At 41.3% G+C, this 26158-nt stretch overlaps 2 protein-coding genes across 2 annotated transcripts in view; both read right to left on the minus strand.

Moving 5' to 3' along the window:
• The window catches only part of cmip (c-Maf inducing protein), a 51009-nt gene extending 27575 nt beyond the window's left edge, over positions 1-23434 (minus strand). Inside the window, exon 1 of the mRNA XM_078258051.1 lies at positions 22482-23434. Within this exon, the coding sequence (XP_078114177.1) occupies positions 22482-22802 (321 nt within the window). The 5' untranslated portion in view covers positions 22803-23434. The remainder of the gene's footprint in view (positions 1-22481) is intronic.
• The window catches only part of kiaa0513 (KIAA0513 ortholog), a 104642-nt gene continuing 88609 nt past the window's right edge, over positions 10126-26158 (minus strand). The window contains exon 13 of the transcript XR_013502433.1: positions 10126-10139. The gene's annotated coding sequence lies outside the window, so the exon portion shown is untranslated. The remainder of the gene's footprint in view (positions 10140-26158) is intronic.

Here is a 26158-nt window from a genome sequence, read left to right on the forward strand (position 1 = left end):
TGTCCAGGGCAAATATTGGTTCTGGGTGAGATGTCTCATTTCCTTGGAAGAGTAAACGTCAGCCCAGGTCAGTCAGTCAGTCAGTCAGTCAGTCGCCAAATAGTGTTATACATCGGGTTTGAGCTTGAGTTGGATGCACATGCTACACTAACGCAGACAAACTGCAAAATTAAGAGCAGAATAGGAAATAGTGTGCTGAAGGAAGAGATAAATGGAGACAAACACAAGGGACTTCAATTTTCTGATAACCAGCTGAGGTTACCATAGATACTACTCTCTCTCTCTCTCTCTCTCTCTGTCCGTCCCTCTCTGTCTCTCTGTCCCTCTCTGTCCTTCTGTCTCTCTGTCTGTCTCTCTCTCTCTCTCGAAGGAGGCTACAGCTCCTCTTGTCTCCTCTGCATACTGCTGTGTTACCATAGAAACAAGGGGATGGAGATGTATGTTATGTTTTTTTGTTTCCAGGGAGAAGCAGACATGGAGCAAGGAATAAACAAAGAAAGAAAGAAAGCATGACCTAGGCACTGTATTTAAAAAATATATTCAATACACCAATGCTGATCATATCACTGCTAGCAACAATAAGGTGACATAAAATATGGCTGTGCAATTAATCCAAACTTTAATTGCAATTGCGAAAAGTCAATTGTGTAATCTTGTTGAATAATCCTGATTTCTTATGAGTTTTTCCATAATCGAGCAACCCTTATGTGAAACTACTGCCTCACTGCTCGGTGAAAACCTTATATCTCCAAAAGTCAACTTTTATAGACATCCTTCAGCTCCTTCAGCAAATTGTGAGGATACAACAATGTTACTATTATCTTACTTACTATATTATTATATATTATATATATCACTATATAAATACATACAAACGTTTCTGCTCCTGTAAAAGCTAGAACGGTTAATTTGCGATCTTATGGAGAGATACTACACTACCCACAATCCTAAGCGTAACGGTGACATCTCTCATTGGTGGAAGTCGCTGTTACCGTGGGAATGTTTACTGCACCTATGAACGGCTAGAGCGAGCTTCTACCATAGAAGTCTATCACAGTCACTGGGAGAGAGGAAGGACACCAAACTCAACTGAACTTCCATCCTTCTCCTCCTCTACTTCATCTTCCCTTCTTTCCTGTCTTTCTTCCTTCCCTCTTCTGCTTTTTACGGGACTCCACTACGTCTTTTTATCCTTCTTTCCTTCGAGTTTCCCGTTTCCTTCTGTCCAATTATTTTCCTTATCTGCTCCCTTCTTCTCTCTTAACTTCTTCTTGTTATTCATGTCTCCTTTTGTTTTACTCCAGTTTCCTTTCTCCTTCTCTCCTCCCTCTCTCCATGCCGTCCCCTTCTTTCCGTCCTTTACTCATTTTATTTTACTCCTGCACACCCCCCCTCAAGCCTCCTCTGCTCCCTTTGTTCTCTTTCTCTGTTTCCTCATTTCTTTCTTTCTATCTTCTCTTTTCCTTTTGTTATTCCGTCTGATCATTCATGTTTCCTCCTTTTTCAAACCTCTCTGGTCCCTCTTTTTCATCTCTGAACCCAAACTCCAAATATGCCCTTCTTTCCTTCTTTTACCCCGCTTCTTCCTCCTTTCTTTGTCTTTCTTCCTTCCTTGTTTCCTCATCGTCCAGTCTCCCACGCCCCCTTCTTTTTTCTCATAAACCGTTCCCTTTCCTTCTCTACTCCATTTCGTCTCTCTTTTTTTCTCATTTAGTTTCATGTTTATGTTGTTCCATCTATGCATCAGCATCCGGGCAACAAAAAGAAGTATGTAACAAAGTCGGATGTTACACATGTAATCATACCAACCAAGACAGAGACATTGAGAACACTGACTTAACTTTGGTTCTCATGAAACCTCTGCGGTCTTCTGCAGCCACTGGCTTTGCTTGCATACCACAGAGTGACAACAACAACCCTCCTGCTGAAGACAGATAGCGAGTGTATAAGTGCACATTTCTTCCTGTTCCCGGTATCATCAAACAATATCTATTTCACATCCTGTGCCACCCCACTGGTTTCATATTTACCAATAATCACACAACAGTAGTTCCCAAACAAAAGGACATTCAGCAGTGGCCGAGCTTTAAAGGGTGACTGGGGTGATACGATAGCTCTGTTTGTCCAAAAACCCTTGGTGGGACCAACGCATTGATCGCACACCAACATAAACATGTCATAATACTCCGTCTAGGGACACACGGCCCGGAACTCATGCCAAGCTGCTGGACTCGTGTGTGACGTGGCATTAAAGAGTCCCTTCCCTGAACAACCCCAACGCCCTACTTCTCCATTTACTGAGGAACAACCAAATTGCTCATTGCAAACTTGCGGCTGGAAACAAAAACAGTTGACCTGCAGTGCACTGTCATGAAGTCATGCAGGACTTGAGGGGAGGGGAGGGTAGAAAGCACTTGTGTTGAGTTATCTCTGGTGCTGGGGGTCTCAAGTGCTCTGTAGTTTTACACTGCTACTTTCTATGAAAACACAGTTCCGGTGAACTGTGAATGAAATTAATAACAGCTCCTACAAATTATGACCATGTCTGCAATGCAAATGTACTTGTAAATTGACTGTATTTATTAGGGCTGCACAATTAATCACAATTTTATGGAAAAATCAAAATATGTGTCAAACCATTCTGAATGAAGTATTGTGGTGCTGCAGAGATGTTTCAGTCTACAGATCCTATACTACAGAAAACACCTGTGTTTGGTACAGATCCGCGCAAAAAAATCACACTATAATTATTTAAATTTTTTTCTATTTTAATATTTTTCAATGAGAAGAATGATACAAAATGATAATTCCCTCCAATATTGTGAATCATATCGCAATATCAGTCAAAGTAATCGCAATTAGATACTTTCCTCATATCGTGCGGCCCTATTACAGACCAAATAAAAAGTCTTTGTTTGGTACAGACCCTCGCAAAAAAAATTAAAAAAAAAAAAAAATCACACTATAATCATTTTAATTTTAATATTTTTCAATGAAAATAAGAATAATAATAATACAAAAACGATCATTCCCTCCAGTATCGTGAATCATATTGCAATCGCAATATCAGTCAAAGTAATCGCAAAGTAGATATTTTCCTCATACCGTGCAGCCCTAGTATTTATACAGCGCTTTTCTAGTCTTTACTTCCACTCAGAGCACTTTAACATAGTACAGGAACCATTCCCCACTCACACACATTCACACACTGTGGCCAAGGCTGCCGTACAAGGTGCCACCTGCTCATCAGATAAACACTAACACACATTCACATTCCGATGGCGCGGCATCGGGAGCAATTCGGGGTTCAGTGTCTTGCCCAAGAACCCTTCGGCATGGGACTGCAGGGCCAGGGATCGAACCACCAACCCTCTGATTGGTAGGCACTCTACCACCTGAGCCACAACCGCAAATTCTTGACAATGCATGTCACATGAATAGAAAAACTATTTAGCAATACAGTACTATGAGAAACAAGCTCAGTACAAAATGATTAGATGGTTATATGATTAGTCGACAGCTCTTTGTTTTTTTTAAAACAATTATTCATGCAACTTTTCAAGGTACATTTCTTAGGGTTTTTACTTTTAAAATGCAAGAATGTGTTGCTTTTTCATGCTCTGTCCCATTTCCATGGCCATATTGACCCAGTAAAGGGCCCCAAACAACAAATATTTTAACGATCTAAGCGCACGGTGTGTGTGTGTGTGTGTGTGTGTGTGTGTGTGTAACAAGCATACTGTGCGTGCGCTGTGTATAAGCCTAGGCACATTTTTATAACGCGCTGTTAAAATAACAATGAAATGCTGCGTTACTGACTTTAGACCAGGTTTTTGTTGGTCAATGGTGCGATCACTTCCCGCTGCCTCAAGATAGCAATACTCCCAGAATGCACCTGAACACACCTCCCTGTAAGACCAGCACACCCAGAATGCACCTGAACACACCTCCCTGTAAGACCAGCACGCCCAGAATGCACCTGAACACACCTCCCTGTAAGACCAGCACGCCCAGAATGCACCTGAACACACCTCCCTGTAAGACCAGCACGCCCAGAATGCACCTGAACACACCTCCCTGTAAGACCAGCACGCCCAGAATGCACCTGAACACACCTCCCTGTAAGACCAGCACGCCCAGAATGCACCTGAACACACCTCCCTGTAAGACCAGCACGCCCAGAATGCACCTGAACACACCTCCCTGTAAGACCAGCACGCCCAGAATGCACCTGAACACACCTCCCTGTAAGACCAGCACGCCCAGAATGCACCTGAACACACCTCCCTGTAAGACCAGCACGCCCAGAATGCACCTGAACACACCTCCCTGTAAGACCAGCACACCCAGAATGCACCTGAACACACCTCCCTGTAAGACCAGCACACCCAGAATGCACCTGAACACACCTCCCTGTAAGACCAGCACGCCCAGAATGCACCTGAACACACCTCCCTGTAAGACCAGCACGCCCAGAATGCACCTGAACACACCTCCCTGTAAGACCAGCACGCCCAGAATGCACCTGAACACACCTCCCTGTAAGACCAGCACGCCCAGAATGCACCTGAACACACCTCCCTGTAAGACCAGCACACCCAGAATGCACCTGAACACACCTCCCTGTAAGACCAGCACACCCAGAATGCACCTGAACACACCTCCCTGTAAGACCAGTATGCCCAGAATGCACCTGAACACACCTCCCTGTAAGACCAGTATGCCCAGAATGCACCTGAACACACCTCCCTGTAAGACCAGTATGCCCATGGGCCAGAGATGGGCGCAGGTGCATTTGTTATTTAAACAACGTGGGCGCTGGACGGTCTTAAAATAGCAAAGACACTTGGGTCGGGCTTTGTGCTGCGCCAGGTGCAAGATAGGGCCCAGAGTATTTAGAGAAATGCACCATGTATATTTTGACATAGGGCTCCTCTAGAAGACATGTAAAAACACAGTACCCACCTTAAAAAGGTACCCATTACCACTAGTAGCGCTATAAAACAATGATTTTAACACTAGAACCGCCCTAGCCCACGCCTTTTAATAGGGCTACACTCAACTCACGATTTGATGTGATTCACGATTTTAAGTTAACGATTTAATCGATTTTCTCAAAAAAAATATTTACAGAATGAAATGTCTGAAACATATTCCTTTATTTATATAAACTGTGCAAATCGGCAGATGTGTCATCTTTATCTTAAATAACAAAAAATAGATACAAAATGAAAGATTGAAGAAATGATTGTTTATTGCTAAGGCCATATGGTTACATTTAAATTATATATTTATTTAAAATGTAATAACAATAACTTATAAGAACGTTTTCACCAGTCCTTTGCTGTTAAACGACAAAAATAAGAAACACTAGATGGCTGAAAGAGTATTTTACAACAACATTAAACGCAACACAAGCTTACGGAGCTGGACCCAAACGCAACACTAAGTCACTGGTGTTTAGTGTCCATGCTGTCTCAAGGTCTCCTCTGTGTCTTTAGCTGTAGACTGTTGTACGTCACAGTGTTGGAATCTTTTCCACACTTTACACCGTTTAGCTCTCAGCATTTTAACCGTGTTTAAGCCTGCTAACGTTACTAGCTAACGGTAGGCTAATGTTACCTGCTATATGTTAACTAGCACCACGCCCTGGGCTATTTAAAAAAATTGCATCGCAATTAATTTTTTATCTCAACCGCTTATAATCATTACACATTTTAATCGACTTTTAACCGATTCACAATGCATCGTTACATCCCTACCATTTAACGATGCCATTCAAAAATGTGAATTATTCCATCATTGTGAATGCTAGGTTTCCCTCCTGCCCTGAATTTTCCAAAATAATGAAGAGATACTTTTATTAATCTCCAAAGGGAAATTACATTTTACACTCTGTTTTTACATATTACACACAGGCACATGCACAAACAGGACCTAGACTAGCACTAATTGGAGAGATGTCAGAGCCAAGTCCCTATGGACTGAGCTACTGGAACCCCACAATAAACAAAACTAGTGCCCAAAAATAGCACCAGTGAAAAACAGAACGTCAACAACAAAACAGCAACTAGAAACCGAGACCAGCGACGACAAAACCAATACAATAATAACGGGTGTAGCAGAAGCACAGACTGTAAAAATAATAAACTTAGCATCAGTGGAGTCATCCATTGGTTTGTGGACTACTGTTTTGAAGCCAGCAGTTTGCACTATGGCTGTCACCATATTGGTATTTCAGAGCCAATAGTGACCATATTTGGACAAGAGGGCGGAGCCAGGGCTAAGCCAGTTTGGTGCATGTATGGCTTCAATGATGCAGTGCTAAGCTAAATGCTAAAGAGGGAGCCCAGCTCTAGCAATATCCAAACAAAACTATAAATCCGATTGTAAAGACCCTTGCATGTGCAGTTTTGATTATCATGGGAGGTCACAGTGGAAAATAAGCCTAAAATGGTAGTGCTGTGAGCTGTGGTTATATTCTGAAGTACAGCAGGTCAACGTTCAGTATTGTGAAAGATGGCAGACGAGCATAAATCCACAGTTACATCACAGAAGTGAAGCAGTGGAGGGAACACGCCTAAATTTCATTCTACTGTTGAGTTATTTAAATAAAAACTGAGTGAGCCAATTGTTTACGGCAGAGCTCTAGTTCTCAAGATATAAAACTATATTATGTATAATCCCAAAGTAGTTCACGCCTAACGTTCCACAGACACAAAGTCAATCTCACACTAGAGAGAGAGCTCACACTACCAGATAGGAGGAAAAAAAGAACTTGTCAGACCGAGTTATTAAAGTGCAGAGATACGGAGGAGTAACTTCCTATCTGTTTTGCATTGGTCCGCTTGTGCACGTCAGACAGACTGATAATGGTAATTTTGTGTTTTAACAATTCAGTCTGAGTTTGATTGGAGATTAGGGACTCGCTCACATTTACAATCCTTCTTCACATTTTAAAGTAACACAAACAGAACAGATAAATGCGTTTGTTGTTGCATAAGATACAACTTGTCATGTCAGCTTAAGAGTGTGGCTTACAAAAAGAAAGAGAAACTTTAACAAGGTACTTTTTTCCTTTTAAATATAGTCTGATTCGGCCAGCCTGACATTTAAAGGGTGGCTTCTCAAAGTTAGGCCACAGTTTCACATCTCATTGTGGTCTGACAAGGCCACAGATGAATGGGCTTAAGACGTCATTTCAAGTAGGCTGGACAAGACATCATCGGCAGTTCTTTTTCAACATCAGCCCTTTTTTCATAACTGATCAAAAATACTTTACAATTTTGAAACTGAAAAAGCACACTTTCTGAACACATTTGAAGCCATGCAGCAAGTGTAACTTTTAATTAATAATAGGCCTGTTTTTATTCAAACAGACTTGTATTAGAGATCTTTGAGTCTTTATAGCTAATTTTCTTTGTTTTCTTATATATTTTTCATCAAATGTTAGTAAGCCATTTTCTTATTTCTTGATCTGCTTGGGTTCTATTTGCTGTAACTGCTGTTTAATGTCAATGGAAAACCTTTTTTTAAATCTGTTGACTCTATGCATGTAGAAACATGTACAGTACACAGCCCTATCATTCACTAATTCATTCTAGCCAGTTCTACTTTTTTCGTACTGTTCAATCTGTGTTAAGATACTGTTCAGGCTTTTAATTTCACACATCTGCAGGAAGTGTTGAGTTTAATTGACAGTAGTTTAAATATAACAACTATTCTAAATAGTTGCTAAAGCTTTCAGGTTTAAAGAAGGCGGGGGGGGTGTCACAGCATCATCTAACCCTCCCATGGAAGAAGTATTCAGATCCTAATACTAATGCTAATACTAATACTACGCTTTAAAAATACTTAAAAAGTCTTGCATTGAAAATGTTAGTTAAGTAAAAGTCTGTAAGTATCATCAGGAAAATGGACTTAAAGTATCCAAAGTAAAAGTACTCAATGCAGAACTCTCCTCCCATTGTAGAAAGAGTAAAGGACCAACCAGTTGTGTGTAATGGTCTCATCATCTCAGCTGGACTAGTAGCTGTTATATTGTTGGCTAGTTTACTTTAGAATAAAACATCTGATTTATAAACTACATGTGTTTAGTGAGCAGAAATCTTAATGTGTAAAGTAACTAGTAACTAAAGCTGTAACAGATGAATGTAGTGGAGTAACTAAAGTAACTAGTAACTAAAGCTGTAACTGTAAATGATGAGTACTGTATTATGTACTGGAGTAAAAAGTACAATATTTCTCTCTGAAATGTAGTGGAGTAGAAGTAGAAAGTGGCATGAAAAGAAAAGAATCAAGTAAAGTACAAGTACCACAAATCTGTACTTAAGTACAGTACTTGAGAGGGCTCGACAGTAATGGTTGCCCGGTTGCCCTTGGCAACCAGATTGAGTCTATTGGTAACTGTTTGAGCCCTGCTTGAGTAAATGTACTTAGTTACATTCCACCACTGCTGTACTGTGGGTCTCTGATTGGTCTGTTATGTAGAGCTGAACCTTTAAACTACAAACAGGGTCACTTTTTTTAAAAAGGCAGCAAATGAGAGGAGACCAGTGTTGACTTTATGTTAGTTTTAAAGTGTGACACATCAGATGAACTGTTGGTTCACGTAACCAAGGTCTGGTTCCCACACAACGCCACAGGCTAAATATCAGTCAACCTCTTCTCGGCTGTCTTTCATCACATCGCCCTCTCATTACTAACTCAACCCTTCCTCCACCCTGCTTTCTCTGTCTTTTTTTAATTTTCTTGTATCCACATATCACACATAATGTTGCCTTTGACAACAGCTTGTTAGATTAAAGGGTAACTACCCTTTTTTCAACCTAGACCCTATGTTCCTATGTTTTTGTGTCTAAGTGACTGATGGAAACAACAATCTTTGACATTGGTCCAGTATTAAGCAAGACCAGTGCTGTCAGCAGCGGAGAAACAAGCTACAATGTAAGTTAATAGGACAATTATGCAGCTTGTATTTACCTTCACAAAAGTGCTCGTTTTGCCGCTGACAGACTCAGATTAATATTCTAAGTGTCTGACAACATTTTGGAAACGATTTCTAAGGAGGTCGACCTTTCTGTTAAAGAGTAAGATCCTTTTTTTAAACAGAAAAACATCCGCACAATTGCGTTTGCTAAACCCACCAGACTCCATCATTTTAGGATCGTAAAACAAAGTCCACAGAAGCAAAATTAAACTACATCTTTCCACTTTTACAACCATCACAACTCTAGTTTTGGTTGAAATAAACACATAGTTTACAGATTTACATGTGAAAATAGTCTGGCTCTATACACACTAAAAGTATTGTTTTTTTAAATGGAGTCTGGTGTGTTTAGCGCTTACGACCTCATAGCTGTTTCTGGTTAAACAGGAAGGTCTCAAAGAGGTTTTAAAGGTCTATCTTTGAAGGGATCCTTTCTATAATGTTGTCAGACACTTAGAATAATAATATGAGTCTGTCAGCAGCAACAACAGAACTTTAGTGGACCAAATTGACGATGCACATTTGTCCTGTGGGGTAACACTGCAGCCCGGTCTGTGGCTACCGGTTACATCGTTAACGCTTAATACTGGATGAATTTCAAAGATTGTTGTTCTTATCAGTCACTTACATATAAAAACATAGGAACATAGGGTCCAGGTTGAACAAATGGTAGTTTCCCTTTAACAAGGTCATCTGTGGAATCACAAAAACTCTAAAAAGACCTCTGACTGTCTGAATGTTAATGCTTGTTTCATGAGCTTTGTCGGTTTCTGTCTGTATACATGCTCATTCTCATTCATCTTTGAAGATGTTCTTACTGTTCTGCTGACTGTGGTCCAGAACAGCAGAATGGCTTGTAATGGAAAATGCTTTTTCTGTACTTTATATGACTTCTTGTCATCCACTTTATCAGATGTTGGCGCTCATGTAAGAGGCCCACCTCACTCGGAAGCTATCGCATGAGCAAGGACAAAGAAACTAACTAATTCATGATAGGTTTTAAATATGAATTCAAAAGTTCTAAATAAAAGGAATAGTTTGACATTTCTTGTCCAGAGTTCAGATGAGTAGATCTGTCACGTCTGTCCATTAAATATTAATCTAAACCCAGGAGATGGTAAAAGACTAGAAGCAGAGGGAAACAGTTAGCCTGGCGCCGTCCAAAAGGTAAAAAAAAAAAATCCTCCTCTTAGTACCTTTAAGATCCCGAATTCACACTATCTGGTTTGTTTTATCCGTACAAAAAGCAAAGTGAAAAGGAGTGTGGTTTTACGGGGAGTGTGTGTGTGTGTGTGACTTCCAACTGCCCTGGCTTAATATGGCTTTTTTCATCATTGTTAAAAACAAGCCACAGTTTCCCTGAAAGACATGACTAAAACAGCCTCCGTAGAGAATGACCGCTGCAGGGCTGCAGTTTTTGTTCCCTGTCAAGAGCTTGCTCCTTGCATACTCTCTTGTTTGGTTTCTCTGTTTTCCTTCACGTTATCCATCACTCACAGACACACATAACAAGGCAGAATGAGGGGAACGAGTCCAATTCCAATCTATTCTAAATATCATAAATCAATATGGCAGAGAGCGCCATCATCCCTAACTATAACTCAAATCTTTGCCAAATGGCTGCATTGTTCAAACAAAAGTGGGAGGATCCAGTATTTGAATATGAACATGTACTGCAGCCTGTCCTGGAGGCCTGCCCAGAGCCTTTCAAAGCCTTATGTGTGTGTACACTGTACAGTATGTGTGTGTGTGTGTGTATGAGGTCATGAGCAGCGTGATGTGCAATACTGGATGTATACTTTATCCACAACATCCTCTGGTTTTGCTTCAACACACACACACACACACACACAGGATCTGGAGTGCATGTTTCCCCTGCCTTTGTGCAGCCTGTAACCAATCGGATTGTTCTATTTTGGCCTAGTTTAGAGATGGCTGAGATTAGGGCCATTCTTGAGATTGAGGCCTACTTAAAGAGAACTGTGTAGTATGATGTGTTATCCTACCTTAGTTGTAACTTTATATTATTTTTGATAGAAGTAAATTGATTGATAATGAACGATAACTTGGCTGTGGCGCTACACATACCACACAGATCCCAAAGCAGCGGGCTGTCATTGGCACTGAGTGCTTAAAGCTTTAGTGCGTAACTTTTTGATATTAATGAATGTGTGTCACATTCTAGCTTTTGCCAAATGAGTAGCTACAAAGCTAATTAAGACTATCAGCTCCACACAACTCTCTCTGGATTTCTCAGTAGGACTATGTTCAGAAGACTGTGGCGTCAGGAGACTTTCCCGCGCAGAAACTCGAGTGAAGATAATGACCTCTTCTGAAGAGTCCATCATGTTTTTTAATCCTCCGTGTCGATATATAGATATTGCTGTGTTTTCATACCTGACTAAACCACGAGCACTTACACAAATTTCTGACCAATGAGAGAATAGTTTGCTCTTGCATTGCATCTGTTTACAACTTTGAGACTGCTTTGGACCACTTTTGAACGTTGCTGTGTAAACACAAACGAACCAAGGGACAAATGCAACAATTGTATCATTTCATTTTAGGCCCTGAATCGGAACAAAGCAACCAAGTTAAATGTGTAAAAACGCCATAACGTTATTCATCCAATTAGTCTGCTTTACTCTCAACTAGTGCTACGGTTACATCATATTTTATCTTTCATCTTTTTCCTCGTCACGTGTGGCCTCTGTGTCCAAGTGTTCAGCAAACATTACAGCCTCACTTTAATTCACATTATGATTAGGCAGTTTGGATTTTGTCACTATACTGGCACATGACAAAGTAATTGATTTTGTGCTGGTCTTTAACTTACATACAGAATAGCTTATAGTTTTGCAGCATGATCATCAGTTTCTATGATCAATTTGAGCTCCATTTAGTTAAAAGCTCCTTCATGCAGTGGAGTAGAGGACAACGTTGTGTGCTTCCTGTGGGAAATAAAAAAAGAGTTGTTGTTCCCCTACGTTGTAAGGTTGAAACTTTCTCACCTCCCACACGTCATGCCACGAATAAGACTTGCAAGGTAAGACCAGTATGCTTATCAAATACATGAATAATGACTTCTCTTTTGTTTCAGATCATTTTGCCAAACAAAATGTTTAATTTAAAATATTTGATTATTCCTTGCAAATTGAACACTCAACATATCGACACTGAGGCTTACACTGACCCGAACTAGAAAAAGTACCATTGTTAAAATAGACTGCTGATGTGGCTTCTTACGTGATCATTAGACACTGCAGACGTGACACTCAAGCCTCCCTGATAGATTTCTAAAAGGCCTTACACCTTGCTACCTGTAATGAGCCCCTCATGCTCCCAGCACCACCAGATTCCTTTCATCTCGGGCCTTTTGTGAGCGATGTGCAACACAGGAAGTGCTTGCTTGCACTAGCGCCCTTCTTACGCAAATGTGATGTAAAATGTGCCTGTCAGACTACAGTCCCGACAGGCAGTCCTGGTAAAGGAAAAAAAAAAAGTGAGTCACAACTCATTCTCTCTCACACACACACACACACACACACACACACACACACACACACACACACACACACACACACACACACACACACACACACACACACACACACACACACACACACACACACATTTACATGAACTTATATGAAGAATGAAGCAGCATCCATCCATATTTTGATTCCTCCTTAAATGAGGTAACAAATCTAAATAATTAATAACTGCATTTACAGAATGTCATTTTCTACGTCTTAAAATAAGAATTCACTTCTTCTTTTTCAAATGCATTTGTCAAAACGAAAGTCATGTTGTCAAAACTCTTCACACAGTCAGCGAAACAGAAGTCTATGTGGACCAAACTGGGAATCAGTTTTGCACATGCACAACAAAACACAACATGCAAGAATTAAATCCTCCTTTCAATATCCGAAATACTTTCACCCAGGAAACGCTTGTTGGTTTAATCCAAACCACCTCAAACTTAACGAGTCGTTTTAAGGCCTAAACTTAACTGTCATCACCGCATGACGCTCACTTTTTCTGGCTAAACTCCACTATCATAGCCCCTGAAAGGACTGGCATCTGTAGCTGATATTTGTTTTTGTAATTATTATAGCATCCCTGGAATTTAAAGATTTGTTTTTTATTATAATTTTTTATTTTTCACAAGTAAATTACTCTTTGCACAGATATAGAAAACAAAGGATATGGAAGCCAATTTCTTAATCGTTCTTTTTACATAAACTTTAGTACAGTCAAAGTGAAAAAGTGTTATTCTTATTATATAATGAAATACTGATTCATGTGAACATCATTCAAACTTTAAAGTAAAAGTTCATCATTTATGTAATGCTGTTAGTTGTTTTGTAGGTCAGTGTGTTGCTTCCTGGGTGAGTATGTTTACATGCACACTAATATTCCACTATTCCAAATATGATAATATTCCAAATTTGATACAATACATTCCATCTGGATATTCCGAATTAGGCCTTTTTCCGATTCAGACGTGTGATATGCCGGTATTATTTGGGTTTTAGAAGCATTCTTTGGACATGTACACAGCCCACTCAGAATATGGGTCTCAATCAGGGTTTTTAAATCACCGTTTACAGCCAGTTTACTGCCTTTTGCCTGTTTACAGCCTATGGTCAGCTCTGTGTGTTGCTGGTCTGGTACATTATAAGTTGTTAAATGGTTGCTGGTTGTTGTACACAAACCAACTAGCCAACAGTTTGCAAGGCTGCGGTAGAGATGCATGGCCAAAAGATAAGAAGGAGAAACACAGCTACTTTTAAACATGGTCAAAGACTTGGATATAACAGCTAACAGCTTTTTGGATATGCGCACACATCACTAAGCTAACCTTTTCAAGAAGGTGGTTAAAGGAATGAAAGAGGGACACTAGATTCGCACGGTCCAACAAGTCTGCCACCAGTGAAAAACCTTTGAAAAAATCCTATTTTGCGCGGCTGCATGTAAACGGGAATATTAATTTCATTTGCCATGTAGACAGATTATTCTTTTTTGGAATAAGGGCAAAACCCTGAACATTATATGCATGTAAACGTATAAGTGAGACACAGGTATGAAGTGATTTGGTCGTTTGAGTGAGTTTTGGAGGTGAGATCAACTGTTCAGCCAAGATCCATCCATCCATCTTCATCCGCTTATCCGGGGTCGGGTCGCGGGGTAGCAGCTCCAGCATGTTCAGCCAAGATGCATGTTGGTAATGCAGACAGTATGAAGAGTTTTGAAAAAGTGGTTTATGTATTGCCTGATGCTTGTCAGCAATTGAAAACTGTACGTTTTGGAAAAATTAACATTGCTTTAACTGAAACAGGATTCATGAGGTTTTTGTTACTGAAACTAATGAAACCCTCTTGGCAGCCACGCTCACTTTCACAAAGCTGTTTTCCTCACAATCATCTCAATTATTTGCTGTGCGTGGGGCTGCTGTTGGAGACACAGAGTCAACGCTCTTTGCCTCCTTGTTGGAAGTAGTGTCTCTGTAAGAGAGCAGAGCAAATTGGTCAGCATTGTTCTTCTGCCCACATAACCACTCTGCTCGAAACAGAGCACAACAACTCCACTCAGGAAATGCACATTCATGCTTCAGCCTGAATAAAACCCTCTTCCTCATATTTCAGCCTTTACAGAGCAAAGAATATGCGACATCGTCGACAAGCCAACTCGCCGACACATGATCACTGTATGGGTGTCACCATACCGAACAAACACACAGTCAACAGAATTTCTAGATCAATCACCCACGACTTGATTTGAAACAAAAGAATGAGCATTAGCATCATCATTTCTACCACAGCGGTCTATACAGATTCAGTTTCCTGCCATAAATATCAAGCAGACTGCAGTTCACTTAAGGACAGCTTATGATAAATGACACCATTTGACTAATGTTCATACTCTCTGCTATGCTTACGAAACGTGCAGTGCTTATGGCATTCAATGATGACTTTAAAGCAACAAAGTGCATTGTTAGCTTACAGAACATTTCCACTAGTCTCTGGGGTTTTTACAGGATCATTTATGACAGCCAGTCCCCTGCAGTCAGTGACATTTGGCATTTGGCTCTTTGAAGCAAGCACAATAAAGCACCTACTATAAGCATGTGAGATCATTTGGAAAGATACTGCTTGAAAAGGACTATCTAGTAGCAGTAGCCAACAAGAAAGACTCCTCATATACAGTAGTTTGAGAAACAAATCTTAACTAGCTAGGTCTAATAACTAGCTTGTCCTGGAAACAGTGGAATGCTCTCCCCACAAATATTAGTTTTGTCAATGTTGTCATTAAAATCTGATAATGCCTCTCTAAAGAACCGGTACTTCGGTACCAAAATTCTGAAAACGTGACGGTACTCATTTTTCCTAAGTACCGGGGGGTGCAATACTTCCGGACCTGACGGGGACAGTACATACGCCTAACATTACAAATGTTCTAGTCCGCCGCTAAATGCTAAAGAAGAAGAACGCCAACCAGCATGGAAAAACAGACAATAGTGCCTCATCTCTGTGCACGGCGCTCAATGACGGCTTGACCGCATTCAGCTTCTGGCTTTACCGTACATCTACGGCGGCGGCCTTCACGACTTCACCTGAAACTCCCAAACCGCAAGTGAGTCTGTTTCTCTCTGCGTTAGCTCCGAAAGCTGACACTAGCTAACTTTAGCGCTTGTTTTAGCGGACCTCTATAGCGTCAGTTAACTTTAACCATCCCGGTTTTATGTGAAAAACAACAACGGCAGAGAGGCACGCGTAACTAAACATACTTGCTGTCTGGGAGTTCAAGGTGAACTCAGGTAAGAGGGTTAGTGTTAGTACCGTACGCTGGCTGTGTGGTGATGCCAGGCGGCAGAGCAGCGGGCTGTGGGGTCCAGAAGACTAGAGTTTTCTCCAGATTACATGTAAAGTACTATCATGAAATACTTTACATACCACTGTAGCTGAATTTCTGCTGAATACAAAAACGTCATGGTAGTTTGAAAATACTGCTAACATCTGTTTACTGTAAATTGACAACAATATGCGAGTATGTCTAAAATGACCCTCAGACCTCAGTGGGTTAAGAGATGTAGAAATAATTCCTGCAAGAGATGATTTCCTGCCTGTCACTGAGGGCTGCTGTTGACTGGCCAAAGTTCGAAGGCTGCAATGTTTCCCTCTGCAGCCACAATCAATAAAGAATCACTGATATTAGCACACAACTTAAAACCTCATCTAGGAATGTGATCAAAGAAATACAAAAAGCAACAGCAAGTAGTTATTTCACTGGACATTCATGCTTCACACATGCTGCACTACCTGTCAAAATAAGGTTTGCTGATATGTTGCTGATATGTTGGCACTCCTGTTATCACTTTCACTTTCACACACAGTGCGAAATTCCTTACAAAAGTTTAACTTGTTAAACATAAGCCCCTCTCACATATGCACTGGAAAGCTGAAATTATCTAGCCATTACCCGGCGGAGCTGTGTGTGGGAACGCAAATGTCTAAATGAGTTGGATCATCTTTACCCTGCCAGAGGCCTGTACTACGAAGCAAGATTTGGCATTACTGAGGTAACTTCAGGTTCAACCCTGGGTTTTCTGTACGACGACGGTGGATCACTTGTTACCGGGTTAAATCACCGTGGTAACTTATGCTGAACACCTAACCTGCTCGGGAGCATTATGGTTATGTTGGAGATTAGAGATCAACCGGTGTTAAAGCACTGCCTACCGACCAATCAATACTCGATTGATAACAGCGTCACCGTTCTTAGAAGATCAGCTGGAGCTCGGTGGAGAGAGAGAGACAGAGAGATGAGACAAGAGAGAGAGAGAGAGGGACGGACAGAGAGAGAGAGAGAGAGAGAGAGAGAGAGAGAGAGAGAGACGGAGAGAGAGAGAGAGAGAGAGAGAGAGAGAGAGAGAGAGAGAGAGAGAGAGAGAGAGAGAGAGAGAGAGAGAGAGAGAGAGAGAGAGAGAGAGAGAGAGAGAGACAGAGACAGACAGAGAGAGAGAGAGAGACAGACAGAGAGAGAGAGAGAGAGAGAGAGAGAGAGAGAGAGAGAGAGAGAGAGAGAGAGAGAGAGAGAGAAACAGACAGAGAGAGTCAGAGAGAGAGAGACAGACAGAGTCAGAGAGAGAGAGACAGACAGAGACAGAGTCAGAGAGAGAGCGAGAAAGAGATGTGCAGAAAAGACAATTAAGATTCTTCACATGTAGATACACTATGAGTACATACTAATACAATATCACTTAGACAATTGCATCAAGTCACGACTCAAAATGGCTTTCCTTCCATCTACTGCTCTCCCTTTCATTTAACCTTATTTAACTATAAACAAAAGGATATGACACACTTATTAATTCATAAAAGTCTACTATACGACAGTCTCCTCAGTAGTTCAGTTAAATTGCAATTTGCAATGTAATTATAGCAAGTCTGGTCTCTGTGAGCTAATGTACACATGAACCATTTTGACCACAATTCCTTACATTTTTCTGATAGCATTCTCGTCAGACAAAGGAACGGCAAGAGATTTAGTTATTTGACAAAATTCCAAACTGGCTATTTGACACAGTGTAAACTGCATCATGTCCTGCCTTCTGCAGGCTCTACCTAGTGCCACCCCTTGCATAAACCAGTATATACCAGTAAGTAAGAACATGTCTGAAAGCAGTTACACACCGGGCCGATAATCGGCCGTCTGACAGTCTGGCGAGATCAGTGACTCGAGTCTGTTGGGTGTGTTCCGTTCCATCGTCCGTTGGAGGAGCTGTCGGCCTTCATTTTGGCCGACCTGACATGCTCAGTCGGAGACAGGGCAGTCGGGACTCACCCGGAAATGGCGAGTGGGATGACCGTGACTAGAGCCTCTCAAAATCTGATGAAAATCTTTTAAACTGACCTTTGACGATCTGAAATGAAGACAGATTCAGCAATTGTATGGTCTATTTTTCTCTTAAAATGTTTTCAGAAACACGTTTCGGGGAACTATTTTAGTCCAATATAAGATCGTATTCTGAATGACTCGCCAGTAATGGCCGTTCGAAAAATCCAAAATCCGGAAGCAGCAGCCAGATCCATGCGACGCGTTCGTCCAATCAGCTGCCAGTTTAAATTTTTTGGGTGACAATACAGATTAGCGCCACCTGCTGTTATGGAGACGTATTACGTCTAGTCACTTCGGTGTGTTCTGAGGAACTTTTTGGACCAACTCGAGGAGACTGATCAGTCACACTGGCTTTTCTGCCAACGGTCGGCCGTCTGGTTGGTGTGTAACTGCCTTGAGACTGACAATCTCTTGTTGTGTGCTACATGTGAGAAAAGAGAAACTTCTGACAATTTCAGGATCTGATTAGTCACTGATAAGGAAGTAGAAGTGCTGCTGAGGGCAGCTTCTTGTTGTGCTTTGCAAGGACCCGCTGCCTATTACTTGTCTCCCATCTGTGGAAGGCCCTCCAGTAGTTGTTCTTTTCATCAGCCAACATGTTGAACACAAAAAAAGGTTTTGGTGTCATGCCTTCTACTCAACACTGTAACTGTGTGGTTTGGTCCAAATCCATAATACAAAGCCAGTCCAGGTTATCCTACCAAAACACTTTTCAAGGAAACCAGAAGACATGATAGAATTGCTCTCCATTGAAAGTTAGAGATGCTACTGTTAAGGTTGTTGACAACAGAAATGAATAAACTTTGTGTATAAATGGATAGCAAAATGTAAAACTCCTAGTATTACAATGACGACAGCATATATTTTGACCATTTATGGTGCCTTCTCAGCATATTCTCACTACCATCACGTCAAAAAGGTCAGGTGCCTTTGGCTTTCGTCTCCTTGGTTGGGACTCTTGGCGTCACTATTTGACGCTGTCGGGACTCGCATCTAGCCCTTTGGTGTCATATTTAGACACGCTTGGTCGGGACTCTTGGCGTTGGGACGTATGTTTAACTGACATGCAGCACAATAACGGGACTGTTAACTTTAGGAAAAAAACGCTGGTAGGGTTACAAAATGTACGTTTCAGTAACACGCTGGACAAGAATGGGACACAAACCCTGGTTTCCTGGGTTAAAGTCCTGTGTTGTTTGACCCATCCCCCCCAACCAGATCCCTACAGACGCTAAAGGGGAATTTTTGCGTTAGGATCTGAAGCTGAGAGCCACTGACCAAGCGTCAGTATTTTACGAGTTGGGAGTGACAATGGGTTGGCCTTTTTGCCTTAAAGTGGCTATAATTGATATTTGTATAATAACAATTTATCAAATGTGAAAATGTTAAAAGGGGTCTCTCATAGTAATGAACCTACAGAGAATGACCACCTGAATCTGCAGCTCCTCTCTGCTTTATGGAGCTTTATGGCAAGTTACAGCTCATTGTTTAGCTGTCGTGCCCACAACTTTACTGCTCTGAAAGGCCAATGTACCTGCTCAGGCTGAAACAACAGACAAACACAGTTAGAGACTAGCTGGTGGACATATTGGAGCATTTAGCAGCTAAAGAGACAGACATTTCCCTCAGGTAGAGACCAAAAACAGAGCTAAAAGAAAGTGAATATTGGAGTTACATTCATCAGGTGTTCAGAAACACGACTCCAAATGCCCCATTTCTGCTGAATGTGTAAATAGAAAACTGTTTGCTAACAAGTTTGGCATATCAACCTTCAAAGACACACATAATAAAAATAAAAGGTTTATGTCAATACTGTGTTCACGACTGGCTTCTGCTGCGCCCAAGTGGCCAAAAAAATTAATAATCAGTTATCGCAGGTTTGAAATAGCTTTTATTGATGGAAGCTAGTAATAAGTAAGTTTGGTGGATACTCAAGTGAGAACATCAAAAGCTATCACTCATGAACATTGTTCATGCTAAAATGTGTACATGCAGTCTACCTCATTAGTCTACAATGTTATCCCATTAGTCATAAAGCTAATCAGCAGATTGTATAGTATGCTTTGATGGTGATGCCATAAACTCAGCAGTAAAACTCGCTTGTAATATGTGTTAAGAAAGTTTGATCACAAGCCTGTGTATGATAATAGGCTAACGTGAAGCAACTGCTATGGAAAAATACATAAATTAGGTTCTTGACATAAAATCTGTACAGTGGAAGAATCTACCGAAAACAACTCATGTTCTTTTCAAGTAAACAGCTTGGATTCATGAAGCAGTATGGTGTGCTTCCACTGTTATTTGGTCACCAGGAAGAAGCCTCCATGACGCTATGATTTATGATCAATTGTCATCTACCCAAGCATGTTTCATAGATTATTTGATTCATAATAAATGCCCTTTTAGTGCATTATTGACTTATATCATTTGTTACACCACATACAACAACAAGCACATTTATACAAATAATCCGTGTTGGTGAAAAATGGGATCAGTACTGTATAAGGGACCAAACCAAATCCATTTAGATGTAAAGAAAAGCATTAATGAATGCATTTTCCTATAAAAAAGGCCTATATTCTTTAATAACTATTAATATTCTTAGGGTCATGTGTACAAATAATTCAGGTGAGTTATTGAGATTTATAGTGGACTTAAAAAGGCTTCAATCAATCTGGACATGCAGGTAAACCAGGTTTGGGTGTGTTTTCTGCAATAATAACAGTCTCCAAGACACACTTATAATAATATATAATAACATAATAACAGTCTCCAAGACAGTGCACACTGCAGTAGGCAACTCAGCACCACCCCCCGAGGTGTGATAGGCAGACATCCAAAAAGCATCTAACGAGGTGTGTTGATAAAACAATGGGCCTGGCTTTGTGGAAAATGTCAGAGATGTTGATGATAACAAAACGGGAAATAAAGGCTTTTATTATTTTTGGCATTATTTGGCTGAAGTACAAATACAATTGATTACCACAGTAATGGCTCCTTTCGTGATTAATAATTACACTGTGTCTATAATTCCTCCAGGCTGGTGTGTAAATAGTGTTAAAGATATATATATATATATATATATATATATATAAAATAACGAGGGTATTGTGTGTTAAGTGAAAAAATATACCCTGTTTCCTGAAAATATATATTTTTGGTTGTGCCGATGTTTGGATCGCCAAGTAGAGATAAAGTCTCTCCTCCTTTATATTTATCACTGGATTATTGGTTGAAAAATAACCATCCATAGTTGTATTCATGAAGACATATAGGCCTGTTGGCACTGGACAGATTTGTTGAGTAGAGTAGAATAACAATAACACCAACATAGTGTCATTGAGGATGGCACATGATTGGAGCATTCTCTCTCTCCATCCTGCATTCCTTCAATGAGACAGGCAGGAGGCAACCCATAAAGACCTGTTTGTTGTGGGGATGCAGGTTGCTGCAGTAGGGGTTCTCCACTGGTTTCATGTCACCTAACTGGCCCTTAGACCCCCTGCTGCATGGTTTTATTTCCACTGACTAATAAGAGAAGATCTTTGTTGTTTAATCATTTAGATTCAGAGTTTAAACCCGCTAAAAGCCTCATGGAGCCAATTAATGACCATTAAGAGACACACTACATCACATGTATCAAATTCAAGGCCCGCGGGCCAAATCCGACCCCTCGCAAATTTTGATCTGGCCCGCATATCAATTTAGATTCACAACAAATGTTGCCCCCCCTAGTTGTGCACCAAACCCCAAAAGACAGAAAGCTGTTTTCAAACTGCAATTACGCGACACTCAGAGCAGAATTTGGCCGGTTTACCGACTTTGAGATTCCCGCTGAACCGGTGAGTTGTCATATTCAGACCTGTGAGACAGGTTGTTGTGAGCCGGCTGTCTGGTAGCATACTTTAAAAATGTCGTCTGGCTTGATATGCTAAATTCTATCATGGCTAAGGAACTTTTTGGCTTCATGTGGAGGACCAAACGGAAGTGAGAAGACTATATGAGACACGCAATAATACAGTCAAATAATTTACTTTTTAGATTAACTAGAAAGCATGCCAATAAACTACTTGTTTATGTTTAACATGTCTGGCCCTTGATGTGATTCTCATATTTCAGTGTGACCCTTAGTGAAATAGAGTTTGACACCCCTGCACTACATGCACACATTTCAGCAACCTCTACTTCAATAGACCCTGTGCATTCCCTGCTTCACCCCAGTGTAAGAACCGGAGGGCCATAGGCCACAGGAACGGTGAAAATGTGGGTGCACATGTGATGGAGAGGAAGGGATGTGGGGATGGCATGGGGGGGGAGGGGTGGAGAAGAGAAGGCCACAGCAACAGCGTTGTCGAGATTATCAGCAGGACGGGCCATGAAAGCAGTGACACGCTGCCTTCTTGTAAACTGCGTCAACATGGCAACAGACTGCGCGTTATCTCGGTGCGCGTCTGCTGCGTCCAGACAAGAAAAGACAAACACCAAAGTTGCCTGTGGAATGTGAATCTGTCTCTCTCTCTCTCTCTCTCTCTCACACACACACACACACACACACACACACACACAGACAGAAGGCTAGAAAGCGACTCACGGTGGCCGAGGTCAGGCTGCTGTCTGTGAGCGCGAGGTGGTGAGGTTCCCATCTCCGCAGGAACTTGGAGGTGAGGATCTTGCTGAAGAAGGTGCGGGGGTGTTTGACCACACATACCTGGATGTCCCCCTCGTGCAGCAGCTTGTATCGCATCCCGCTGCTGCTGCAGTGGTGCAGGCTTCTCTTGCACGGCCCTGCGCTCAGCTTGGTGTTATTATTCCCCTCCGACATCTCCCCCAGCAGAGGCTTGTTCTCCTCGCACTGATAAAACTGGTTGTTGTGCAGCTCGTTGGCCCCCCCGCCGCCGCCGTTGAAATCCATAGTTCAGTAATCCAACAGTTTATTGTTTCCAAATGTTACGCTCAGGGAGGGGAGGGTGAAGGCGTCGACCCGCTACAACAATCCTTCATGTACAAAAAAATAGAAATAGATAAGGTCGTTCGGATCGAGCTAGAGGGGGGGGTTACCTACCTACCAACCGCTAGAACACGACCTGAGTTACAGTAGACACGGCCAAGACAGGCGTCTTATGGCAGGGTATCCAGACGGGGGAAGGTTTTTATGATACAGTGAAAATAATCCACCATTTTCTCCCCGCACAATGCCCCATAAATTGTCTCCACGGTGCGCGTCTCGCCTCCAGCCCCTTCCTCCTCCTCCTCCTCCTCCACCAACACCAACACCACCGAGCTATTCAATATGTTAGGGCCATGGCCTGATCCATTCCGTCCGCCCCAGCGCCAAACACAATAATCCACAGATAGGAACGCATGGGAGTAATGAGGAAACACGGAGGAAATATCCAATGGCGACGGCTCTAGGCTCCTCCGTGAGGTTTTGTGGTCATAACAGGCTCACTAGCACGGTTTCCTTTTATTCAGTCTTTTTCTCCCCCCTATCTGGGTGTAAAGGAGCCAGCACTCTCCGGCAGCGCCGCCGCCGATTGGTCTCTGCTAGTTCATGTGATACCGGAGTGACGTCAATGGGGAGGCGAGCGGATGAGCCGTGTGTCTTTTGCGCTTGACTGTCTGCACGCCCCCCCCCCCCCGCACATAAAAACATGGAGGAGGGAGCAGGGACTTCAAGTGAATCCTCTTTTTTTTTCTTTTTTTCTCCTCTCACTGGAAATGATAGCGACGACGTCCACTCATCGTTTTCCAGGGAAGGAGGGCAGAGTAGGTGAACACTGACGGCGCTGATGCATCAACAAGTGGGTGAGAGAATAATACTTAGAATAATGTCTTCTTTTATTAAAAGGAAAGAGCTGCGGATGTTGTGAGCCTCAGGTAGAGTTTCTCAGCTCCAATCATTCAGGAACACAGGAGGCAGGACAACAAAATAACGCATATCTTGGAAGAAAAAGAATTATTAATAGATTGCTGATTCTATCACAAGCCATTTTCCTTATAACTATCACTGATTGGTGGCCATGGTTTATTTACCACTACAACAGTAATGTAATGTATTTAATAGAGCTGCAAAGATGAATCGATTTAAGTTTCAAAAAAGGATCTTACTCTTTAGCAGAAAGGTCGACCTCCTTAGAAATCCTTTCCATAATGTTGTCAGACACTTAGAATATTAATCTGAGTCTGTCAGTAGCAAAACCAGCACTGTAGTGAAGGTAAATACAAGCTGAACAATTGTCCTATTAACTTACACTGTAGCTTGATTCACTGCAGTGATCTCTCTTAATACTGGACCAATGTCAAAGATTGTTGTTCCCATCAGACACTTAGACACAAACACATAGGAACATAGGGTCTAGGTTGACAAAAACAGTAGTTACCCTTTAATGCATAGTTAAATTCAAACATATTAAGTTACTGGGATTATCAGCTAATAAAATACCCACCATATGTGACTTTTAGTTGTAGAATGTAAACTCCATTGAGGTAGCTGAAACCCACAAATTGACCATAAAATAACTGGCATGGGCGTGTCTTTCCATTGTTTTTTAATGCAATTGTGCAGTGTCTTTTGCTTTGCATTCTGTGTGAACACATAAACACAGGACTTCAGAAGATTTTTTAACCCTTGATCTTTCCTCTACTACCATTCGGCCATCAATATGTCATTTGCTTGGTCAACATATTCATAGTGTGTAATTAATATTATAGCCTCTAGAGGACATTAGCTGGCTTTAGGCTATCTAGTCTCAGTGTTAAATTCCTCCAGATCAAGTTTGGACTTTGGATAGTTACGGTACAGAGAGAGAAGCACACCTTGCCACACCTTTGTAGGAATTATTGTTTTAGTCATGGATACTTCAGCAGGGCGGATGTTGAACAATACAAGGCCCTGAAGTCATGCCTTCCACTTAAAGAACCATCACTACTACAGTCACTTATACATCAGACAATGCTAATGTTTCCCGTTTCCTGCACAGGGACTACAGATGAAAATGAGTTTATAGCTAACTCTGGTACTGCTAAGGAGCTGTGCATTGTCCCTGTCTAAACAGTAGATACATAAATACATAATAAATCAAAATAAATCAAAATCAGTCTGACTGGTTTAATGCTTGTGTACAGTAGCCTTCCTTTCAAAAGTTTGGAGACACTTTCTCATTCACTTGAATGGGAAAGCGTGTCCAAACTTTTGACTGGTACTGTATACATTTCAGTTGTTACTCTCACATAAATCATACAATATTACAGAAATGTGAGACGGCTAGTACCCCTTAGTTTACCCCTAGCCCTTGGCCCTCGAAAATGAGGGGTAAGGGGTAGGGGTGAAAACATACCCCTATGAAATGAGACGCCACTTGGTTACGTCATCATACATACTTAAGTCTGTTTGCAATAAATATTTGTATACACACTGCATGGTGTGTTGTATATCTGTTTCAGTTATCACTGTTTTGAATGTCATTGATGTTCAGAAACACTTTCTTTGTTAACAAAAAGCTGTCTTTATTGCCCAATAAAGTAAACATTATTACAACTATTACAACTATTAGAACCACAACTTACATGTCACACACGTATAAAAAAAAGGCACTCAAATGTATAATGTAAGACCACAAACAAACAAAAAACTACAGCTATTCTGAAATTCCAGACCCCATTCTGATGCCTGTTGGCCAGTAACCTTTCCCCTCATACCCCATTTCTTTAATTAGTGTCCTGTATCATAACCAACAACAATGTACAGGTGCATGAACAGGAATGAATTACACATGTTTACAATAATACAGTACCAATACAATAATGAATGGCTACAACACGAAAGCAGAAACTTCTGCTCATTTTCAGAAAGTGGATCAGCTGCTGGGTTTCCTTCTGCGTCCCTGTGTGATACAGGACGGTATATGTAAAGCATGTATCGATGTCTCCTCCGACGGTCACTTGTCTCATTTCTGTCAGTCTTTTGAAAAGGAGCGGAAAAAGGAAATGTCGAGGTCATTAAAACGATCTGACGGACAACAATAATTGTGAAATATAATTAATTGGGGGGTTATAATGAACACAACAAGTCACACAAATGCTACATTTAAGTGACAATCCCAACATCGAACAACCCTGCTGCGAATCGCCGGATCACTTGATTGGGTCTGTATGAAGCCTAATGAGACAATGATTGTGGCCTAGCTGATTGTGTCTGCTGGGCTGAAGACTAGGACCTCAGTTTAATTTTGCTGAAAGGAAGCTTTTTGCCATCAAGGATGTTACATC

Source organism: Sander vitreus, chromosome 8, assembly GCF_031162955.1.
Source record: "Sander vitreus isolate 19-12246 chromosome 8, sanVit1, whole genome shotgun sequence".
Taxonomy (NCBI): Eukaryota; Metazoa; Chordata; class Actinopteri; order Perciformes; family Percidae; genus Sander; species Sander vitreus.